The sequence below is a fragment of the Chenopodium album genome, chromosome 5 (assembly GCF_948465745.1).
Source record: "Chenopodium album chromosome 5, dcCheAlbu1.1, whole genome shotgun sequence".
NCBI lineage: Eukaryota > Viridiplantae > Streptophyta > Magnoliopsida > Caryophyllales > Amaranthaceae > Chenopodium > Chenopodium album.
Window position 1 is genome coordinate 57,083,803 of NC_137838.1, and position 20,086 is coordinate 57,103,888.

The 20,086-nt window shown below is 37.9% G+C and overlaps 1 protein-coding gene across 1 annotated transcript; it reads right to left on the reverse strand.

Annotated features, from left to right (window-relative positions):
- Positions 1 to 8,143: 8,143 nt before the first annotated feature.
- On the reverse strand, positions 8,144 to 8,809 carry LOC145632933 (uncharacterized). The gene has a single exon (XM_081685254.1). The coding sequence runs from the start codon at positions 8,807 to 8,809 to the stop codon at positions 8,144 to 8,146; it is 666 nt and encodes a 221-aa protein (XP_081541380.1).
- Between the last annotated feature and the right edge of the window lie 11,277 nt (positions 8,810 to 20,086).

Sequence of the window (20,086 nt, forward strand, 5' to 3'; positions counted from 1 at the left end):
GGTATACTCTGACCATGTACCCTAAATAACAAATGACCTTAGACAAACTGTCTAAGTAAGATAATAACAAGGAGCAGTTTTATCTGGTGTCTGCCCCCATGCGGTGAGAGAACCACGAGTACCGCCTGTACAATAGGAAGCCTGACCTGCTGGGTCAGAAGTGCGTCCTCCCCTGAATTCCGGATGAGGAATTTGAGAAAATCATTGAGTCGGGCTTCTTTGAATTGACGACTACCCCCCTCTCAACCGGGAAAGTCATATCCGTGCCTAAAAACTAGATACCCAAGCACGAGTGGTTGAGAGACGAGGCGTTCTTGTCCGCCTGCAATCTTAGTACTATGTTTGATAGACGTCACTACAACAAATCACCACTGTACTTGTGCCACGAATTATGCCACGAGAATTCAAAATTCGTGGCATGATTTCATCTAGCCACGTGAAAAATGAGTTATGATAAATATCCTAAAAAAGAAGGATAATTATGCCACGGGTATTTAAATTCTCGGGGCTAATATGTCACTTGTGCCACGATAGTGCTTTTCCCGTGGCAAATTTTACATTTTTTCCATGAATAGCTTTTTTCCCGTGGCAAACTTTACATTTGTGCCACAAGTAAAATAAATTTGTGACAAGCATACACTATGCCTTGGTTTTTGATAAAATAATAATAATAATAATAATAATAATAATAATAATAATAATAATAATAATAATAATAATAATAATAATAATAATAATAATAATAATAATAATAATAATAAATTAATAAATAAATAAATAAATAAATCAATAAATAAAATAAAAAATAAAAAGAGATTTGTATGTTGACTTGCTCATGAGAAAATCATAACATGCAATAACAAACTATATATTAATATATTAACATGCTTATTAAATTTGTTATCATGAATTCGCCATGTCATTTCATTTTTCTGTACTTATAAACTTGAAAAGCACTAATTGATGATACAGAGTAAAGTATTAAACACAATGCAAATTAGAGGTCGAATATATTGATATATATAATCTATTTATAATAACTCTTAGATTTTCTTCAAATTAAAGGTATGTTTTTTTTCCCAGTGTAATAACGTCCACACATGTATATCACTAGTCAGTAATAGAAATTTTTTTCAAACACGAAAGGAATGCACTTAGTTTAGGGTCCGTTTGGCATCGCTGTAGTTTTCTATTTTTTTGGTTTTTTGTTTTTTTAAAATTATATTATATATGTCACATAATGGATCAAAAAATATTTAGACTTATTAAAATCATGATAATTTTGAAAACTGACAACAAAAAAGTGGAAACACCTTTTTCTTGTTTCCTGTTTTTGGTTTTTAGTTTTCAAAAAAAAAAAAAAAAAAAAAAACCAGGAAACTGAAAACCAAAAATGATGCCAAACAAGCCTTTAATTAAAACCTCGGACACTATCATTAAAATAGATTAAGTTATAACCCCTTTAATAATTGGCATGATAATTTATATATTTTTTTTATTTATTTTGCATTATATAAATAATCTACGAGTAATTCTTAAATCTAATACATACTTTAATTTTCTTTAAAGATTTATGGGTTTTTTTTTTTTTTTTTTTTTTTTTGGTACAATGCTTACAAGTGCAGAGTAGAAATTTTTTTGATGACACCTAAAAAAAGCACCAATTTAATAAAAACTTCTATCCATATAATGTAAACTATATTAAAACCACATGATAGGCTCGATAATTTTTATTTCTTTTCCAAGTCTTTCCCTCTGTTATAGTATTCAAACACTCAAACCCCGCTCTCCATTTATCTCCTCACTAAAGCCGGTAGAATTGTGGAAAGGCACCCATTCGTTTAAAATCGGTACTATTCCGGGTGAGCTCCGATACCGTAAGTTCTTGAGGGTTGGTAAAGGTTTATAGTCCAATTAAGCACCTACATAGTCAGCACAAACTAGCTAACCCAGGGGATTATCCGGGGATAACCGCTTTGATGCTAAAGTTAGTAATATGATGAGAAGAATAAATGAAAGAGTAAGAAAATATTTCTAGAGATAGAGAGCTAGATAAAGATCATACTTCTAATGAAAGTACGCTTGGATATTTATAGGAAGATAACCAAGCTGGTGGCACCTATCAGCATAGGTGGCAAATTGACCTTGTAAGCACCAGGTGCCTACGTGGTCTAGAGCAGCTTTCCACGTGGCGAGAAAAGGGTCGTTATTGATGTTAAGCCGATATGCTAATCATTACATAATCAGCATCATACTGTAATTTAACAACTAAATTGTAACGGTGCCGACACTATCCCGTACAACTAGCCCCACAAGTGAGAGAGTCGGTAAAATGAACATTCTCACTTTATATAACAAAATTGGGAAGTACCGATATCAGCAATGTTGTGTGAAAAAAAATAAAAAAAAATCTCCAATTTGCCCCCAAAGTGAGCAAAGTACCGATGGTGCTTTGCTCAGTTGAAAAATTTTGAGATTAAAAAATCCCCCGATTTGCCCCCAAGTGAGCGAAGTACTGATAGTGCTTTGCTTAGTTGAAAAAATTTGAGATTAAAAAATCTCTGATTTGCCCCCAAAGTGAGCGAAGTACCGATAGTAGAAGCCAATTTTTATATTATTATTTTATTTAAAGCTCATATGTGGTATACAGATAGGGAGCTGGGCGGGGAAAAATTAAATGTAGTGGGGCACGTGTCAATCATCGAATGTAGGTTGTCTAAAAGGCAATTTTTCCCAACCGTTGGATTGCATGCACAAACTGTCAAATCAAACGAAACTGTTCACTGAGATATAATTATTTAGAAAATTAGCAGTTTCCTCATTTTTGACTCAGATTTTCAAAAAAAATCCTGAAGTCTTCCTCCAATTTCTTGTATTTTGAGTTCCCGTTTTGCGACGGAGATTTTGTAACCTTAGTCGAAGAAGTGATTCCTTGTTCCTCGTTGATTTCGGCCGTTCTTAGCTAAAATCATCAAATAAAACTCGGATCTTTAAAAGGTAAAAAAACCCTAACTTTTGAATTTTGTTTTTAAATTTGTTAGTCCGTGTTTGCCGTTTGCGGTGGGTTTATTGTTTGTCTTGTGCATTAAGTTTATGCATGAGTCTGTGAAAACTCGACTGTGAGTAAGGCCAGCGAGGCTAACCCGTTTGCACCCTTGTCCTCAATTCTAGAGAAAGAAGCTAAAAAGTCTTGTCAGCCTGTTTTCTCTAGTATTTTAGAATTTGTCGATATTGTTGACATTGAGTCTATAAGCGTCTGTGATCAAGTTGACTTATCAACGAATACGGTTCTAATCTCGACAAAATAGGTCGTAAAACTACAGCAATGCCGAGAACAAAACGGGCTAGCTACCAAGCAGAAGTGGCCAAGGCCTCCGAGCGGCGGCCGGGTAAAGTATTGATGGTAGAAGAGATGTCTGATATCAAGGACAAGGATATACATTCTCTTGAAAGATCTCTCGAGAAGTTTAATGAGGATGAAGAGCCTAGTGTAGGTAATGATCAGGAAGAAGATGGGAGTGGTGATGATGAAGATGAGAGTGATGATGACGAGGAGACTAAAGTTAGTGAAGGGGTTGTAAGGATCAACCAGCTGGGGGACACTACTGCCGGTAGCATAATAGAATAGAAAAGTTTGTATGAGGGGTATGATTCGGAAAGGGATGATCCAAAATACCGAGAGCCTCTTAGATTGTAAGAATTAAAATTTCAAAGTTATAGACACTGTTATCGATCTGGAGTGGCTGCAGACTGCTATCAATAAGGAGTATTGTTTCATTGAGCAACATTTTTTCAACTTGCCTAACGGCTACGATCTCAAGTTACCTGCAGAAGGGCAAACTGCCTTTGACTGTCCTGACGGCCATATTGTTGTATATGCAATGCATTTCGAATTTGGGCTAAGGTTTCCGTTACACTCATTGGTCGAGAAGATTTTCAAGGCATGGAACGTGTGTGTGTTGCGCAATTAACTCCTCCAACTATACGCAACGTTATATCTCTTGTTTGGGTGATGATAATTATGGATTTTCCTTTGACACTGAATCTATTTTTGGAGATTACACTAGATAGAAAGACAACCAATCTCTAGGATAGTGGTCAATATTTATAGCTCCTGGCAAGTGTATAGTATGGCCGAAACTAACAAGTTGTAAAAAATGGATGAATCAGTTTTATTTTCTAACTTAACCTGACGACTATAGGGTTCGCAGAGTTTTCTACCTTCCCTATAGAATGTTCGATACTATAAAAAATAGAAAGTTAGGTAAACTGGAAGAGTACATTTTTAACTTCTTTAACTGTAAATGTGTTACTGCTAGTAAGAAAAACAAAGCCGTGTCGAGGGTGTGGCCGCCCAACTGTAATTATATTCTAGGCAACGCCCCTCTGTCTCATGTTGGTCTCTCCAGGACTGATGAATTTGGTACGACCATTTTCATATCGGTTTTTTTTTTAATATTATTATTATTATTATTTTAATTTATATACTCAGTTATTCTAAAATAGTTGTTTGTCGATCGTCGTCCAATCAATTCCCACTGTATGCCTCTGTCATTGTTTACGGTGTTGTTGTTACTTACCCGAAAGCTTACAACGTTGTCCGACTACAGGTATCAATAAATTGGACTTTGAAAAGCTAGGGTTGTATCTTGATGGCCGGATAAAGCATCAGTTCCCACGAACCCTTGAAAGTAGCTACAATACTCTACCGGTCTATTGCACTAGAGCCTAGCTTCAAAGGAAAAAAGAGAAAAAAGCAAGATATGAATGCTAGCGAGCATCGCAGAGTCAAGTCTAGGCCTCTCCCCACTAAAAGGGGCGGTAGTAATGCTTCCAAAAGGGGAAGTGAGCTGTCTGGCCAAGAACAGTAAAAAAGGCAGAAGAAAGATAATGTTAAGTAGGTTAAACAGCAATAGAAAGACCAGCAAGGAGGAAAACTAAGAGAGGCTCCAATAGACAGCTCTCATGTGGTTAATTTGGAGGATGATACCGATAAGCCACCTGTTTCCACGAAATTAACCATTGTTTTATGCAATCCAGGTTCTACTGATGCTAAAAAGGTAGTTCCTGCTGAGAAGGCTGCAATCGCTGAGAAGGTTCATTTAAGAGATAGGCAGCATTTAACATCACTGCGCTCGGGTTCTAGCAGCCAGAATGCTTTCATCATGGTAATGACGTGTTAGGGTTTTGTGAGTCCGACTCACCGCAAAAACAACCCCGACCCAAGAACCACTCGCAATTAATAAAACCATAAAGCATAACAAAAACCATAAAAGGGTAAAACCGAAATTTACCTTTAAAGCGTGCTTCGCCCTCACACACGCGTACTTGAAAGCTCTAGCTCCGTAAATACCGAGCCTCCAACGGTATTCACCCACAAAGGACGAGCACCTACTTTTTAGGTTCGCTACCTTGGAGTTAGCAAGGTCCGACCAAAACCCAAGTGTTAATGGAGTTTAAGAGTTTTTGCCAAAATGTAATGCTCTTTCTAACTCCCACTCAAGCACTTTTCTCCAAATCCCAATATTGGTATTTATAGAGAAAATTGGGAGTGAGAATTTCAATCCCATCAATGTAGGATCATGAAATTCCTCAATTTAATTTAAAGCTAAAATAAATTAAATATGCAAGCAAGTAATAAATCAACAAGTGTCCTAGTCATATGTAAAGAGGAGTATGGACCACTTGGAGAGGAGGGGACCATACTTGCTCCCTACTCCTTCCTCTCCTTGTGCCACTTGTCCAAACAAAAGCACACTCCTCACATGCTCTCCCATTTACACGGCTCTAGCACCCGGCCCAGCTAGCCCCGCACAAGCGGGCTGCTAGATGCTGCCTTCTTGGCCCAGCACGTCCACGCAGATAGGTGCGGGCTGCTGCTGCCGAGTGGCGCTGCTAGCAAGCCAGGCACATGTGTGGGCTGCTAGCATCAGCGCGCGCCATCAAGCCTTGCAATGCTTGCGAGCTGCTGGCCGTGGCTTGCTAGTATCCCTCGCACATGGTGCGGGCTGCTAGCTTGCCTAATCCCCTAGCACTCGGGATTCTGATGCTAAGGGTATTTTAGTTATTGTTGATTTATTACTAATTTTTCCGTCTCGTCTTTTTACTATTTTTGACTCGACTTCCGACGCTCTAAGCTCGAATTTCCAACGTCTAAATATTTAACACTCGAGCGACGAATTAATTTCTTTCGAATTAATTCGTCGAGTCGGTTCGTATATTTGCTTGGGTGTGACCCGAAGGGTTCAGTTAAGATTTTGTTGTAATATTAATTATACACTAATATTACTGATCGGAAGAGGCTTCCACCCAGGCATTCCGATCACTTGACTTTACTGAATATATTAGCTTTCTAATAATTCTGAACCCGCTATCAGAATAATACACTTGTTCGAAGGACACCATTCCTTTCATGACGGGTTATTTTATAGAAAATCTTCAGGTAAAGATTCTTGATGAGGTGCGCGAGGAATTCTTGGTTCCTGCCGGTCTTGCAGGCAAACCATGGCGTCCCCGTATTAACACTAATCGGAGGAAATATTTTATGTGTGACGACCCCAATACTACTGGGAGCATGGGATGGAGAATGCTTAAGGATTTGGCCACTCTAGCAGACAGGCCTGTTAATCGACTAGCGGCCCCATATGGCCAGATGATGAATGATATGCTTCGGGTAAGAAATTGTCCAGTCTTAAATTTTTATTTTTCTATCATATGCGCATGCATATTATTCATTACTACCATATTTAATAATAAAATATTATTATTTATTTGTTTTTATTTCAATTTTTTTATACCGTCAACTCGGTGGTTGAGGTTGTGCATATGTACAAGTATTATTAGCGGGGCCCAGACCAGGCTGAGACAAAAAAAAAAAAAGGTTGACGATGAGCGCAAGGCTGCCATTATTAATGAGCATGAGAAGATTAGGGTAAAGCTGACACTATTGTAGAAACAGGTTGCTGATCACTCAAAGTTGAAGAAAAAACTTGCTAATCAGGATAAGCTGGTAGGGAAGATTGCTGATTTGGAGAAAACTTTGAAGACTAATAAGGAGGCAAGGGGAAAGCTGGAAGAAGCACAGCATGAAAAGCCCAGTATAAGGCGTTGGGCAGTAAACCGATTCTTGCGCTTTGATTTGTACCAGGACAAACCGGTAGACCTCTATACTGGCGGATGGGTAGCGGCAAATAGCTGTGTGTGCAAAGCCGAAGAGTTGGAATCAGAAAGATGGCAAGCTGATGAGGCTTCCTATGCTGACGAGAAGCACCACTCTCCTACCAGCTATGAGGAAGAGTACTTTGCAGAGCCACTTCCTTTTGAGATGATGACCAATTGGGATCCGCGCAACCTACTGGAAGAGGAGTTTGATGATGCCCTTCTTTCTAGCCATATCACTGAGGAAGGAGTCAACAACGACTCTGAGAAGATTCTCGAGAAAAAAGTTAAGCCGAAAAAGAGATTAATGGGGCGGGCAATCATCACCGAATTCATTGTGCGGGTCGTCTTTGTCTTTATCTTTGTTATCTATATGAACAATATCTATATTTATTTTTATTTTACAAGACTTAATTTGTAATTTGCGACATCGTACAATGTTTGCACAATCGATCTGATCGTTGCCAATTTTGGGTGATGGCTGTCGGTTTATAAAAAACTCTTACTTTGCTTTTACTTTACTTTGCATTTTGATGTCTATATTACTGTTATCATCCTCCCTGGTTTTATAGATAATTAATTATTAAATGTAAAACTTTAGGTATCTAAATATTTTATGCAAAACATTGTATTGCCAGTGTTACACTTGCAACCTTTTGCAGGCCGAGTAAAGATAGTGGATCAAACCATCCTTTGAACTCGCCTTTAGCTAGGCGCATTCGTTATCCAACCTCCCTCCTCACTTGTATGAGTGAGACAGCTAGCTAGGTTTTTCGCATGTCATGTCGAAAGTGAGGGAAGGTTTTGTATTTCAGACTATAGGCCGCTAATTACTCTTATTAACGGCTTAGCCAAATAGAAAGCAAATCACTAAGGTATTTTACCAACTATTACAACGATCGTAAACAGAAAATAATTTACAAAAAATTTGACCATATGCCAATCCGAGATTAAACAAGTATAATAAAAACACTTAAACCACACTTTAGACATAATACTTCTTTAGAACACTTGCATTCCAAACATTCTTTAACGATACCCCTTCCAAAGTCATAAGCCAATATGACCCTTCTCGGAGAGTTTTGTATATTTGGTATGGTCCTTCCCATGTTGCGGTGAATTTGCCTTCTACATTCCCTTCGCCTATTGCTGTCGTTCTTCGTAAAACCAAATCACCGTCCTCAAGAGGCCGATATTTAACACGCCTATTGTACGCCAGACTCATACAATTCTTGTATGCTGCATAATTAATAGCGGCTTTCAACCTGATCTCGGGTAAAAAATCCATTTGTTGTCTAAGCAATAGGTCATTCAGCTCTTCACAGTAATGTTGAATGCGGAATGTAGGATGGCCGCCTTCAGTAGGAATGACCGCCTCTGAGCTGAAAACGAGGTTAAAAGGTAACTCTCCTATAGTTTCTTTTGTTGTCGTTCTATTTGCCCACAATATTTCAGGTACCAAATCGGCCCACAAGCCTTTTGGATCTTCTATTTTCTTTTTTAAGGCATTTAAAATCTGATTGTTAGCGGCTTCTGCCTGTCCGTTCGATTGGGGATGACACACTACTGCGTAGGCAAACTTCACTTTGTATATACTTAGGAAATTTTTAACTTGACTGCAGTCAAACTGGGAACCATAATCGAAGACCATTGCTATCGACAACCTAAAGCGAATATGTTTTTCCAAATGAATTTCTTCACCTCATTTGATCTTTGCCATAGGTTCCGCCTCTATCTACTTAGTGAAATAATTTAAACCCACTATTATGAATTTTTGCCCCCCTGTGGTCGATGTAAAAGGTCCGACAATATCCATTCCCTATTGCGCAAAAGGAATTGGGTTGAGAATAGGCTTCAAGTCGTTTGGCGGCTAATTTATTGTTGGCCCAAACTTATGGCATTTATCGCACTTCTTGGCATAGTCCAGCGTATCTTCATTCATCGTCGGCCAATAATATCCCCTTTTCATTGCTTTTAAGGACATTGACCGTCCACCCGCGTGATTTCCACAATCACCCTCATGAATTTCTCCTACGAGCCTGGCAGACACATACGCCGTTATACATCTTCGCAATGGTAGTGAGAAGCCCCGTTTGTACAACATTCCAAGAAACATGACAAACCAAATGCTATCTTTCTTGATCTTTTGCGCTTCAATCTTATCATTAGGAGCAATACCGTACAATTTATAGGCCAGTATATGAGTATAACATCGTATCATTCTCGGTCTCCATTAATACAATTAACCTCCTTTGGTGCCTTTCTTCAATACTCTAGCTGTCTAAAATTTCTACCATTACCATGCGCTATAAATCATTGAAACTTGAGCTAGCTAATTTTGCCAACGCATCTGCCTGTGCATTATGAGCACGTGAAACTAAGTTGATTTCAAAGTGCTCCAATTTTGCCGTTATTTCCTTTAGCTTGGCCAGATACGCACACAATCATCGTTTGCTCTCGAGCCTTGTATTCACCGCTATATTGGCTTACAACTAACAACGAATCTGTTGACAATTCAATTCGCTTTGTCTCGGCGGCTATACATAACTGCACTCTTATTGGAGCTGCTTCATACTCGGCCTCGTTATTCGAGGCTCTGAATTTGAATTTGATAGTGTACCCGAATACATCTCCTTGTGGAAAAATCATAATTATACCGGCTCCTGAACCTATTGATGCTGCGGAGCCGTCGATTGAGACTTTCCATAATTTGACATCTTCTTCTTCTGTGTAAGATGTTTCTACAATAAAATCAGATAAGGCCAAAGCCTTTATTGACACTCTCGGCTAGTAAATTATCACGTATTCCTACAACTTTTATCGCCCACTTAAGCAAGCGCCCAGAGGTTTCCATCTGCTGGTGAGATTTCTCTAACGACTGGTTCTTTAGAATTTTATAGTATGCGCATCAAAATACCATCGTAACTTTTGCGCTGCTAAGACCACCGCATACGCAATTTTTTCTATCACGGGATACCGTCTTTCTACGGCATTCAAAACGTGTTTGACGAATTAAATGGGCATTTGCACCTTCTTCCGTTCTACCAGCAGCACAACCGCTACCGTTTTTGGGGAAACGGAAATGTACAACTGCAGGTTCTCCCCTTGCTCTAGCCTAGCTATTGTCGGTAAGGACTTTAGGTGATTCTTCACTACCTCCAACGCTTTTGCCTGTTCTTTTCCCCAAACAAATGTCTTGTTTTGCGGTAGCACTACAAAGAACGGTAAAGCTTTATCAGCTGACTTGCTAAGGAACCTTGTGAGTGTCACCATATGACCAGTAAGCTTTTGTATGTCTTTTATTAATTTTGGATGTGGTAAACTAAGGATGGCCTCAATTTTATTTTGATTTGCATCTATTCCTCTTTCGCTGTCCATGAAACCCAATAATTTTACTAACCAAACTCCGAAGACGCATTTCTCTAGATTTAACTTCATCCGGTAGTGTCGAAGAGTTTCAAAGGTTTTCCTTAGATCTGCAACGTGATTTGTGGCCAGTCGGCTTTTTACTATCGAGTCATCAACATAGACTTCTACGTTCCTTCCCTTCTGATTTTCAAAAACCTTGTCTACCAGCTTTTGGTATGTTATTGCTTCCGCTTTTCGTAGCCCAAACGACATTGCTTTACAGTAGTATACTCCTGCATCAGTGATGAAGGTCGCTTTGGTTTTGTCAGGCTCGTACAGGCTAACTTGATGGTATCCCGTAAAGGAATCCATGAAGCTCAATAAAGCATGGTCAGAAGTTGAATCTACCAGCCTATCTATCCTGGGCAGTGGGTAGCAATCTTTTGGACAGGCTTTATTCAAATATGTAAATTCTACGCAAATCCTCCACTTTCCTGACGGTTTTTTCACCATGACTACGTTCGCTAACCATTCAGGATCTGTGCATGTAGGGATGGCAATGGATCTGGACCCGACCCGGATTCGTGGATCCAGATCCGTTTTTCACGGATCTGGGTACTCAAATTTTGGACCTGATAGATCCGGGTCGGATCCGGGTCTAGCTGAAAAAAACGGATCTAGGTCAGGGTCTAACTACCAGACCCGAAATCGGATTCGTACATCCGTTTTATAAATTTATTTTTTAAAAAAAATAAAATTCAGGATACAAGACTCACAAATTTCAGCCCATATCAAAAACTAAAATCAACCCACAAAAAAACCCTAATTTTCTCTCTCTAGTTTCATTTTCCAATCTCCACCACTCAGCCTACTCTCCACGAGACCATCGCCGGTACACCCTGTCAGATTGGCGGCGACTCCATCCCTGTACAACCTGTCAGATCGGCGGTGACTCCATCTCCGTTCAGTTCTGTAAGTCCCGTATTCCCTCCTCTTTTTAGTTTCTTTGCTGTTTACTTTATACTTCGTATGAGCAAATAAATTAAGGTTATATGCTGAAATTTCGTGGGTATGCTGAAATTTAAGGTAGTAGACTGGTAGTTCATATTTGTTTGTTATGTTTTTGTACAAGTTTACATTTGAGTTGATGAAATTCTATCAAGATTATATGCTGAAATTTCGTGGGTATGTTTGTGCATGTTTTTTCTGCCAATTTGTGTGATTTATTTTGTCTGCAATTTTGTGTGGTTATTTTTTTGATTAATTTGTATTCTACTACTGTGAGGTCGATTAGGAACTGCATAGTTACTTATTAGCAATTAGATTCATGAATTAAACCTTAATTACTTCATAAAATCAATTATAATACTGATTTTTTTAATAAAATTATATTACTGATTTTATCCTTTATAATAATTTCAGTTTATGGATGCACAATCAAATTTTAAAGATAGTAATGAGGAACCATTTACGGTCCCTTATGATAAAAAGGAAGGAGAATTTGAGGGGTTTGTTGAGGTCCAAAATGATACTACTAAAGAAAGTGAGTCTAGTAGTATTAAGAAAAGTAAGAAACTAACTTCTGAAGCATGGGACTATTTTGATCTGACTACAATTAATGGTATACAAAAGGCAACCTGCAAGTTTTGTAAAAGTAGGCTCTCTTACTCTGGGAATTCAGGAACATCTCACCTTCTTAAGCATGCTAAAAAAGTATGCTCGGGAAAGCATTTGAATCTTGCTGCTGGTCAATCACAATTGAAGATTAAGACTGAAGTTGATGGGACTACTTCTTTGGCCATTAAGGAAAAATCAAAAGAAAGTGCTATTTGATCAAGATGTTTCAAGACAAAAGTTGGTTAAGATGGTAGTAATACATGAGTATCCTTCGTCAATTGTTGATCATATTGCATTTCGGAGCTTTGTGAAGAGTTTAAATGAAAATTTCAAAATGATTTCAAGGAACACATTGAGGAGTGATGTGATGAAAATGTATACCAATGAAAGAGTTTCTCTTAAGGTTTTTTTAGAGGCCAATGATAGTACAGTAGCAATAACAACGGATATGTGGACCGCCTCCAACCAAAAAAAGGGGTACATGGTTGTGACTTCACATTTCATTGATCAAAAATGGAATTTGCATAATCGAACACTAAGGTAATTGTTTAATGAATTTATTTCTAATATTAATGTATACATGATGCAATATTCAGATTTATCCTTTTGTTTTTGGCTATTTGAACTATGTTATTATTTGTGGTGCTAGATAAATGTTATAGCTTTTATTCATGTATTTGGTATGTTTATTTTTGTTGTAGGTTTTGTTTTGTGCCTTTTCGACATACAAAGGGGTTTATTGTTAAGATTCTATTGGATAGTTTGTCTCAATATTCTTTGGAAAGCAAAATTTCATCCGTTGTTATTGATAATTGTACCACAAATGATGCAATGATTAATGTATTGATGGAGAAATTAGAAAATAGTTGTTTGGTGTTAAATGGAGAATTTTTGCACATGAGGTGTAGTGCTCATATTCTAAACTTAATTGTGAAAGATGGTTTAGAAGTGATTGATCATGAAATTGGAAAAGTAAGAGAGTGTATAGCATTTTGGATGTTTACCCCTAAAAGAACTGAAAAATTTGAGGAAGCTTGTCATCTTTTGAATGTGAATAAACCTAAAGGAGTGGGTCTTGATTGTAAAACTAGGTGGAATTCTACTTACTTGATGCTTGAATCTAGTTTGCCTTTCAAGGATGTCTTTCATAAGTTGAAGCGTTTAAATAAAAGGCTTAAGTTTTCTATTCCTAGTGATGGTGATTGGACTATGGCTACTCTTGCTTGTCAAAAGTTGGAAATTTTCTATAAGGCCACTAAGGTTTATTCTATTAGAAATCATCCAACTGCTAATTTGTTTTTTCGAATTGTTTGTGAGATTAGACTTGCTTTGAATCGTTGGGTGCAAACTGATAATAATGAGTTTATTAAGATAATGGCTAATAGTATGGTTGAAAAATTTGACAAATATTGGTCACATATTAATGGGATTTTGGCTATTACTGCCATTTTAGATCCTAGAAATAAAATGGATTGTGTGGCTCATTATTTTGGAAAATTGTATGGAAGTGGTGCCCATGTTGAAATGGCAAGAATAAGAAGGACCCTTGATAATCTTGTCCATGAATATCAAAATAAGAATGAGGTAGTATGGAGTAGCCTTGTACATCCCCAAAATCGTCCGTCTCTGTTTCTATGAAGGATACAATGGCTCGGATTAAACAAACAGCCACCGGGCGGTGAAGAAGAGACAATTGGAAGTACCATCTGAAAAAATCACGCCGCTTGAGGGGGAGAATATGCTGATTGGTATAGAAGATGACTTCCCTTCTAGGATCCCTAGCACCCCTAGTAGTGGGATCCTAGCTAAGTCTGAGGGGGGAGACGGGGAAGAGGTCGTCTTCAATGCTGACTCCTAAGAGATGGAGCCTGAAGATGTAGACGAGGAAGACGCCGCCTTTGCCTTTGGCTCTGATAGTGAGGTTTCTCAGGAGAGTGACGGAGGTAACACTGCCTTTGGGTCTAGTTCTGAAGATAACAGTGATAACAACCTTCCCCCGCTTAAGGAAGCGAGGAGGAAAAGCGCAAAAATTGGAAGGACGTAAACAACCCGGCTGAGATCCATATTTCAGCCAAAGATAGAAATGCGATGAAGAAGGGCTTGGAGAACTTTAAACTCAAATGCCCTTTTGTCGAAGGATAAAACATCCAGGTGACACCTGAATTAGGCACCATTGCCTAGGAGGACGAACAAAGAAACGTCGACTGCTATTTCGGCTGTTATGAGGAGGCATTCTAAGCCGTTCTCCGCTTGCCTCTTCATAACGTAATAAAAGCTATCCTCAGAGGATATGGCCTAGGCATGTGGTAATTGACCCAAACTCCTAGGTCAACAATCTGGGCTACATCGCCGCTTGCGAGGCAAGGGCTTCACCCGGCCGTGAGGCCTTTGCACATATGCACTATCTCAACCGTAGCCTAGGCGGTTGGCGGGTATGGTATACTCTGACCATGTACCCTAAATAACAAATGACCTTAGACAAACTGTCTAAGTAAGATAATAACAAGGAGCAGTTTTATCTGGTGTCTGCCCCCATGCGGTGAGAGAACCACGAGTACCGCCTGTACAATAGGAAGCCTGACCTGCTGGGTCAGAAGTGCGTCCTCCCCTGAATTCCGGATGAGGAATTTGAGAAAATCATTGAGTCGGGCTTCTTTGAATTGACGACTACCCCCCTCTCAACCGGGAAAGTCATATCCGTGCCTAAAAACTAGATACCCAAGCACGAGTGGTTGAGAGACGAGGCGTTCTTATCCGCCTGCAATCTTAGTACTATGTTTGATAGACGTCACTACAACAAATCACCACTGTACTTGTGCCACGAATTATGCCACAAGAATTCAAAATTCGTGGCATGATTTCATCTAGCCACGTGAAAAATGAGTTATGATAAATATCCTAAAAAAGAAGGATAATTATGCCACGGGTATTTAAATTCTCGGGGCTAATATGTCACTTGTGCCACGATAGTGCTTTTCCCGTGGCAAATTTTACATTTTTTCCATGAATAGCTTTTTTCCCGTGGCAAACTTTACATTTGTGCCACAAGTAAAATAAATTTGTGACAAGCATACACTATGCCTTGGTTTTTGATAAAATAATAATAATAATAATAATAATAATAATAATAATAATAATAATAATAATAATAATAATAATAATAATAATAATAATAATAATAATAATAATAAATTAATAAATAAATAAATAAATAAATCAATAAATAAAATAAAAAATAAAAAGAGATTTGTATGTTGACTTGCTCATGAGAAAATCATAACATGCAATAACAAACTATATATTAATATATTAACATGCTTATTAAATTTGTTATCATGAATTCGCCATGTCATTTCATTTTTCTGTACTTATAAACTTGAAAAGCACTAATTGATGATACAGAGTAAAGTATTAAACACAATGCAAATTAGAGGTCGAATATATTGATATATATAATCTATTTATAATAACTCTTAGATTTTCTTCAAATTAAAGGTATGTTTTTTTTCCCAGTGTAATAACGTCCACACATGTATATCACTAGTCAGTAATAGAAATTTTTTTCAAACACGAAAGGAATGCACTTAGTTTAGGGTCCGTTTGGCATCGCTGTAGTTTTCTATTTTTTTGGTTTTTTGTTTTTTTAAAATTATATTATATATGTCACATAATGGATCAAAAAATATTTAGACTTATTAAAATCATGATAATTTTGAAAACTGACAACAAAAAAGTGGAAACACCTTTTTCTTGTTTCCTGTTTTTGGTTTTTAGTTTTCAAAAAAAAAAAAAAAAAAAAAAACCAGGAAACTGAAAACCAAAAATGATGCCAAACAAGCCTTTAATTAAAACCTCGGACACTATCATTAAAATAGATTAAGTTATAACCCCTTTAATAATTGGCATGATAATTTATATATTTTTTTATTTATTTTGCATTATATAAATAATCTACGAGTAATTCTTAAATCTAATACATACTTTAATTTTCTTTAAAGATTTATGGGTTTTTTTTTTTTTTTTTTTTTGGTACAATGCTTACAAGTGCACAGTAGAAATTTTTTTGATGACACCTAAAAAAAGCACCAATTTAATAAAAACTTCTATCCATATAATGTAAACTATATTAAAACCACATGATAGGCTCGATAATTTTTATTTCTTTTCCAAGTCTTTCCCTCTGTTATAGTATTCAAACACTCAAACCCCGCTCTCCATTTATCTCCTCACTAAAGCCGGTAGAATTGTGGAAAGGCACCCATTCGTTTAAAATCGGTACTATTCCGGGTGAGCTCCGATACCGTAAGTTCTTGAGGGTTGGTAAAGGTTTATAGTCCAATTAAGCACCTACATAGTCAGCACAAACTAGCTAACCCAGGGGATTATCCGGGGATAACCGCTTTGATGCTAAAGTTAGTAATATGATGAGAAGAATAAATGAAAGAGTAAGAAAATATTTCTAGAGATAGAGAGCTAGATAAAGATCATACTTCTAATGAAAGTACGCTTGGATATTTATAGGAAGATAACCAAGCTGGTGGCACCTATCAGCATAGGTGGCAAATTGACCTTGTAAGAACCAGGTGCCTACGTGGTCTAGAGCAGCTTTCCACGTGGCGAGAAAAGGGTCGTTATTGATGTTAAGCCGATATGCTAATCAATACATAATCAGCATCATACTGTAATTTAACAACTAAATTGTAACGGTGCCGACACTATCCCGTACAACTAGCCCCACAAGTGAGAGAGTCGGTAAAATGAACATTCTCACTTTATATAACAAAATTGGGAAGTACCGATATCAGCAATGTTGTGTGAAAAAAAATAAAAAAAAATCTCCAATTTGCCCCCAAAGTGAGCAAAGTACCGATGGTGCTTTGCTCAGTTGAAAAATTTTGAGATTAAAAAATCCCCCGATTTGCCCCCAAGTGAGCGAAGTACTGATAGTGCTTTGCTTAGTTGAAAAAATTTGAGATTAAAAAATCTCTGATTTGCCCCCAAAGTGAGCGAAGTACTGATAGTAGAAGCCAATTTTATATTATTATTTTATTTAAAGCTCATATGTGGTATACAGATAGGGAGCTGGGCGGGCAAAAATTAAATGTAGTGGGGCACGTGTCAATCATCGAATGTAGGTTGTCTAAAAGGCAATTTTTCCCAACCGTTGGATTGCATGCACAAACTGTCAAATCAAACGAAACTGTTCATTGAGATATAATTATTTAGAAAATTAGCAGTTTCCTCATTTTTGACTCAGATTTTCAAAAAAAATCCTGAAGTCTTCCTCCAATTTCTTGTATTTTGAGTTCCCGTTTTGCGACGGAGATTTTGTAACCTTAGTCGAAGAAGTGATTCCTTGTTCCTCGTTGATTTCGGCCGTTCTTAGCTAAAATCATCAAATAAAACTCGGATCTTTAAAAGGTAAAAAAACCCTAACTTTTGAATTTTGTTTTTAAATTTGTTAGTCCGTGTTTGCCGTTTGCGGTGGGTTTATTGTTTGTCTTGTGCATTAAGTTTAGGCATGAGTCTGTGAAAACTCGACTGTGAGTAAGGCCAGCGAGGCTAACCCGTTTGCACCCTTGTCCTCAATTCTAGAGAAAGAAGCTAAAAAGTCTTGTCAGCCTGTTTTCTCTAGTATTTTAGAATTTGTCGATATTGTTGACATTGAGTCTATAAGCGTCTGTGATCAAGTTGACTTATCAACGAATACGGTTCTAATCTCGACAAAATAGGTCGTAAAACTACAGCAATGCCGAGAACAAAACGGGCTAGCTACCAAGCAGAAGTGGCCAAGGCCTCCGAGCGGCGGCCGGGTAAAGTATTGATGGTAGAAGAGATGTCTGATATCAAGGACAAGGATATACATTCTCTTGAAAGATCTCTCGAGAAGTTTAATGAGGATGAAGAGCCCAGTGTAGGTAATGATCAGGAAGAAGATGGGAGTGGTGATGATGAAGATGAGAGTGATGATGACGAGGAGACTAAAGTTAGTGAAGGGGTTGTAAGGATCAACCAGCTGGGGGACACTACTGCCGGTAGCATAATAGAATAGAAAAGTTTGTATGAGGGGTATGATTCGGAAAGGGATGATCCAAAATACCGAGAGCCTCTTAGATTGTAAGAATTAAAATTTCAAAGTTATAGACACTGTTATCGATCTGGAGTGGCTGCAGACTGCTATCAATAAGGAGTATTGTTTCATTGAGCAACATTTTTTCAACTTGCCTAACGGCTACGATCTCAAGTTACCTGCAGAAGGGCAAACTGCCTTTGACTGTCCTGACGGCCATATTGTTGTATATGCAATGCATTTCGAATTTGGGCTAAGGTTTCCGTTACACTCATTGGTCGAGAAGATTTTCAAGGCATGGAACGTGTGTGTGTTGCGCAATTAACTCCTCCAACTATACGCAACGTTATATCTCTTGTTTGGGTGATGATAATTATGGATTTTCCTTTAACACTGAATCTATTTTTGGAGATTACACTAGATAGAAAGACAACCAATCTCTAGGATACTGGTCAATATTTATAGCTCCTGGCAAGTGTATAGTATGGCCGAAACTAACAAGTTGTAAAAAATGGATGAATCAGTTTTATTTTCTAACTTAACCTGACGACTATAGGGTTCGCAGAGTTTTCTACCTTCCCTATAGAATGTTCGATACTATAAAAAATAGAAAGTTAGGTAAACTGGAAGAGTACATTTTTAACTTCTTTAACTGTAAATGTGTTACTGCTAGTAAGAAAAACAAAGCCGTGTCGAGGGTGTGGCCGCCCAACTGTAATTATATTCTAGGCAACGCCCCTCTGTCTCATGTTGGTCTCTCCAGGACTGATGAATTTGGTACGACCATTTTCATATCGGTTTTTTTTTTTTTTTAATATTATTATTATTATTATTTTAATTTATATACTCAGTTATTCTAAAATAGTTGTTTGTCGATCGTCGTCCAATCAATTCCCACTGTATGCCTCTGTCATTGTTTACGGTGTTGTTGTTACTTACCCGAAAGCTTACAACGTTGTCCGACTACAGGTATCAATAAATTGGACTTTGAAAAGCTAGGGTTGTATCTTGATGGCCGGATAAAGCATCAGTTCCCACGAACCCTTGAAAGTAGCTACAATACTCTACCGGTCTATTGCACTAGAGCCTAGCTTCAAAGGAAAAAAGAGAAAAAAGCAAGATATGAATGCTAGCGAGCATCGCAGAGTCAAGTCTAGGCCTCTCCCCACTAAAAGGGGCGGTAGTAATGCTTCCAAAAGGGGAAGTGAGCTGTCTAGCCAAGAACAGTAAAAAAGGCAGAAGAAAGATAATGTTAAGTAGGTTAAACAGCAATAGAAAGACCAGCAAGGAGGAAAACTAAGAGAGGCTCCAATAGACAGCTCTCATGTGGTTAATTTGGAGGATGATACCGATAAGCCACCTGTTTCCACGAAATTAACCATTGTTTTATGCAATCCAGGTTCTACTGATGCTAAAAAGGTAGTTCCTGCTGAGAAGGCTGCAATCGCTGAGAAGGTTCATTTAAGAGATAGGCAGCATTTAACATCACTGCGCTCGGGTTCTAGCAGCCAGAATGCTTTCATCATGGTAATGACGTGTTAGGGTTTTGTGAGTCCGACTCACCGCAAAAACAACCCCGACCCAAGAACCACTCGCAATTAATAAAACCATAAAGCATAACAAAAACCATAAAAGGGTAAAACCGAAATTTACCTTTAAAGCGTGCTTCGCCCTCACACACGCGTACTTGAAAGCTCTAGCTCCGTAAATACCGAGCCTCCAACGGTATTCACCCACAAAGGACGAGCACCTACTTTTTAGGTTCGCTACCTTGGAGTTAGCAAGGTCCGACCAAAACCCAAGTGTTAATGGAGTTTAAGAGTTTTTGCCAAAATGTAATGCTCTTTCTAACTCCCACTCAAGCACTTTTCTCCAAATCCCAATATTGGTATT

Bases quoted from the DNA above. Each gene is read 5' to 3' on its own strand.
- LOC145632933 (XM_081685254.1), bottom strand. From the start codon at position 8,809: ATGGTCTTCGATTATGGTTCCCAGTTTGACTGCAGTCAAGTTAAAAAT.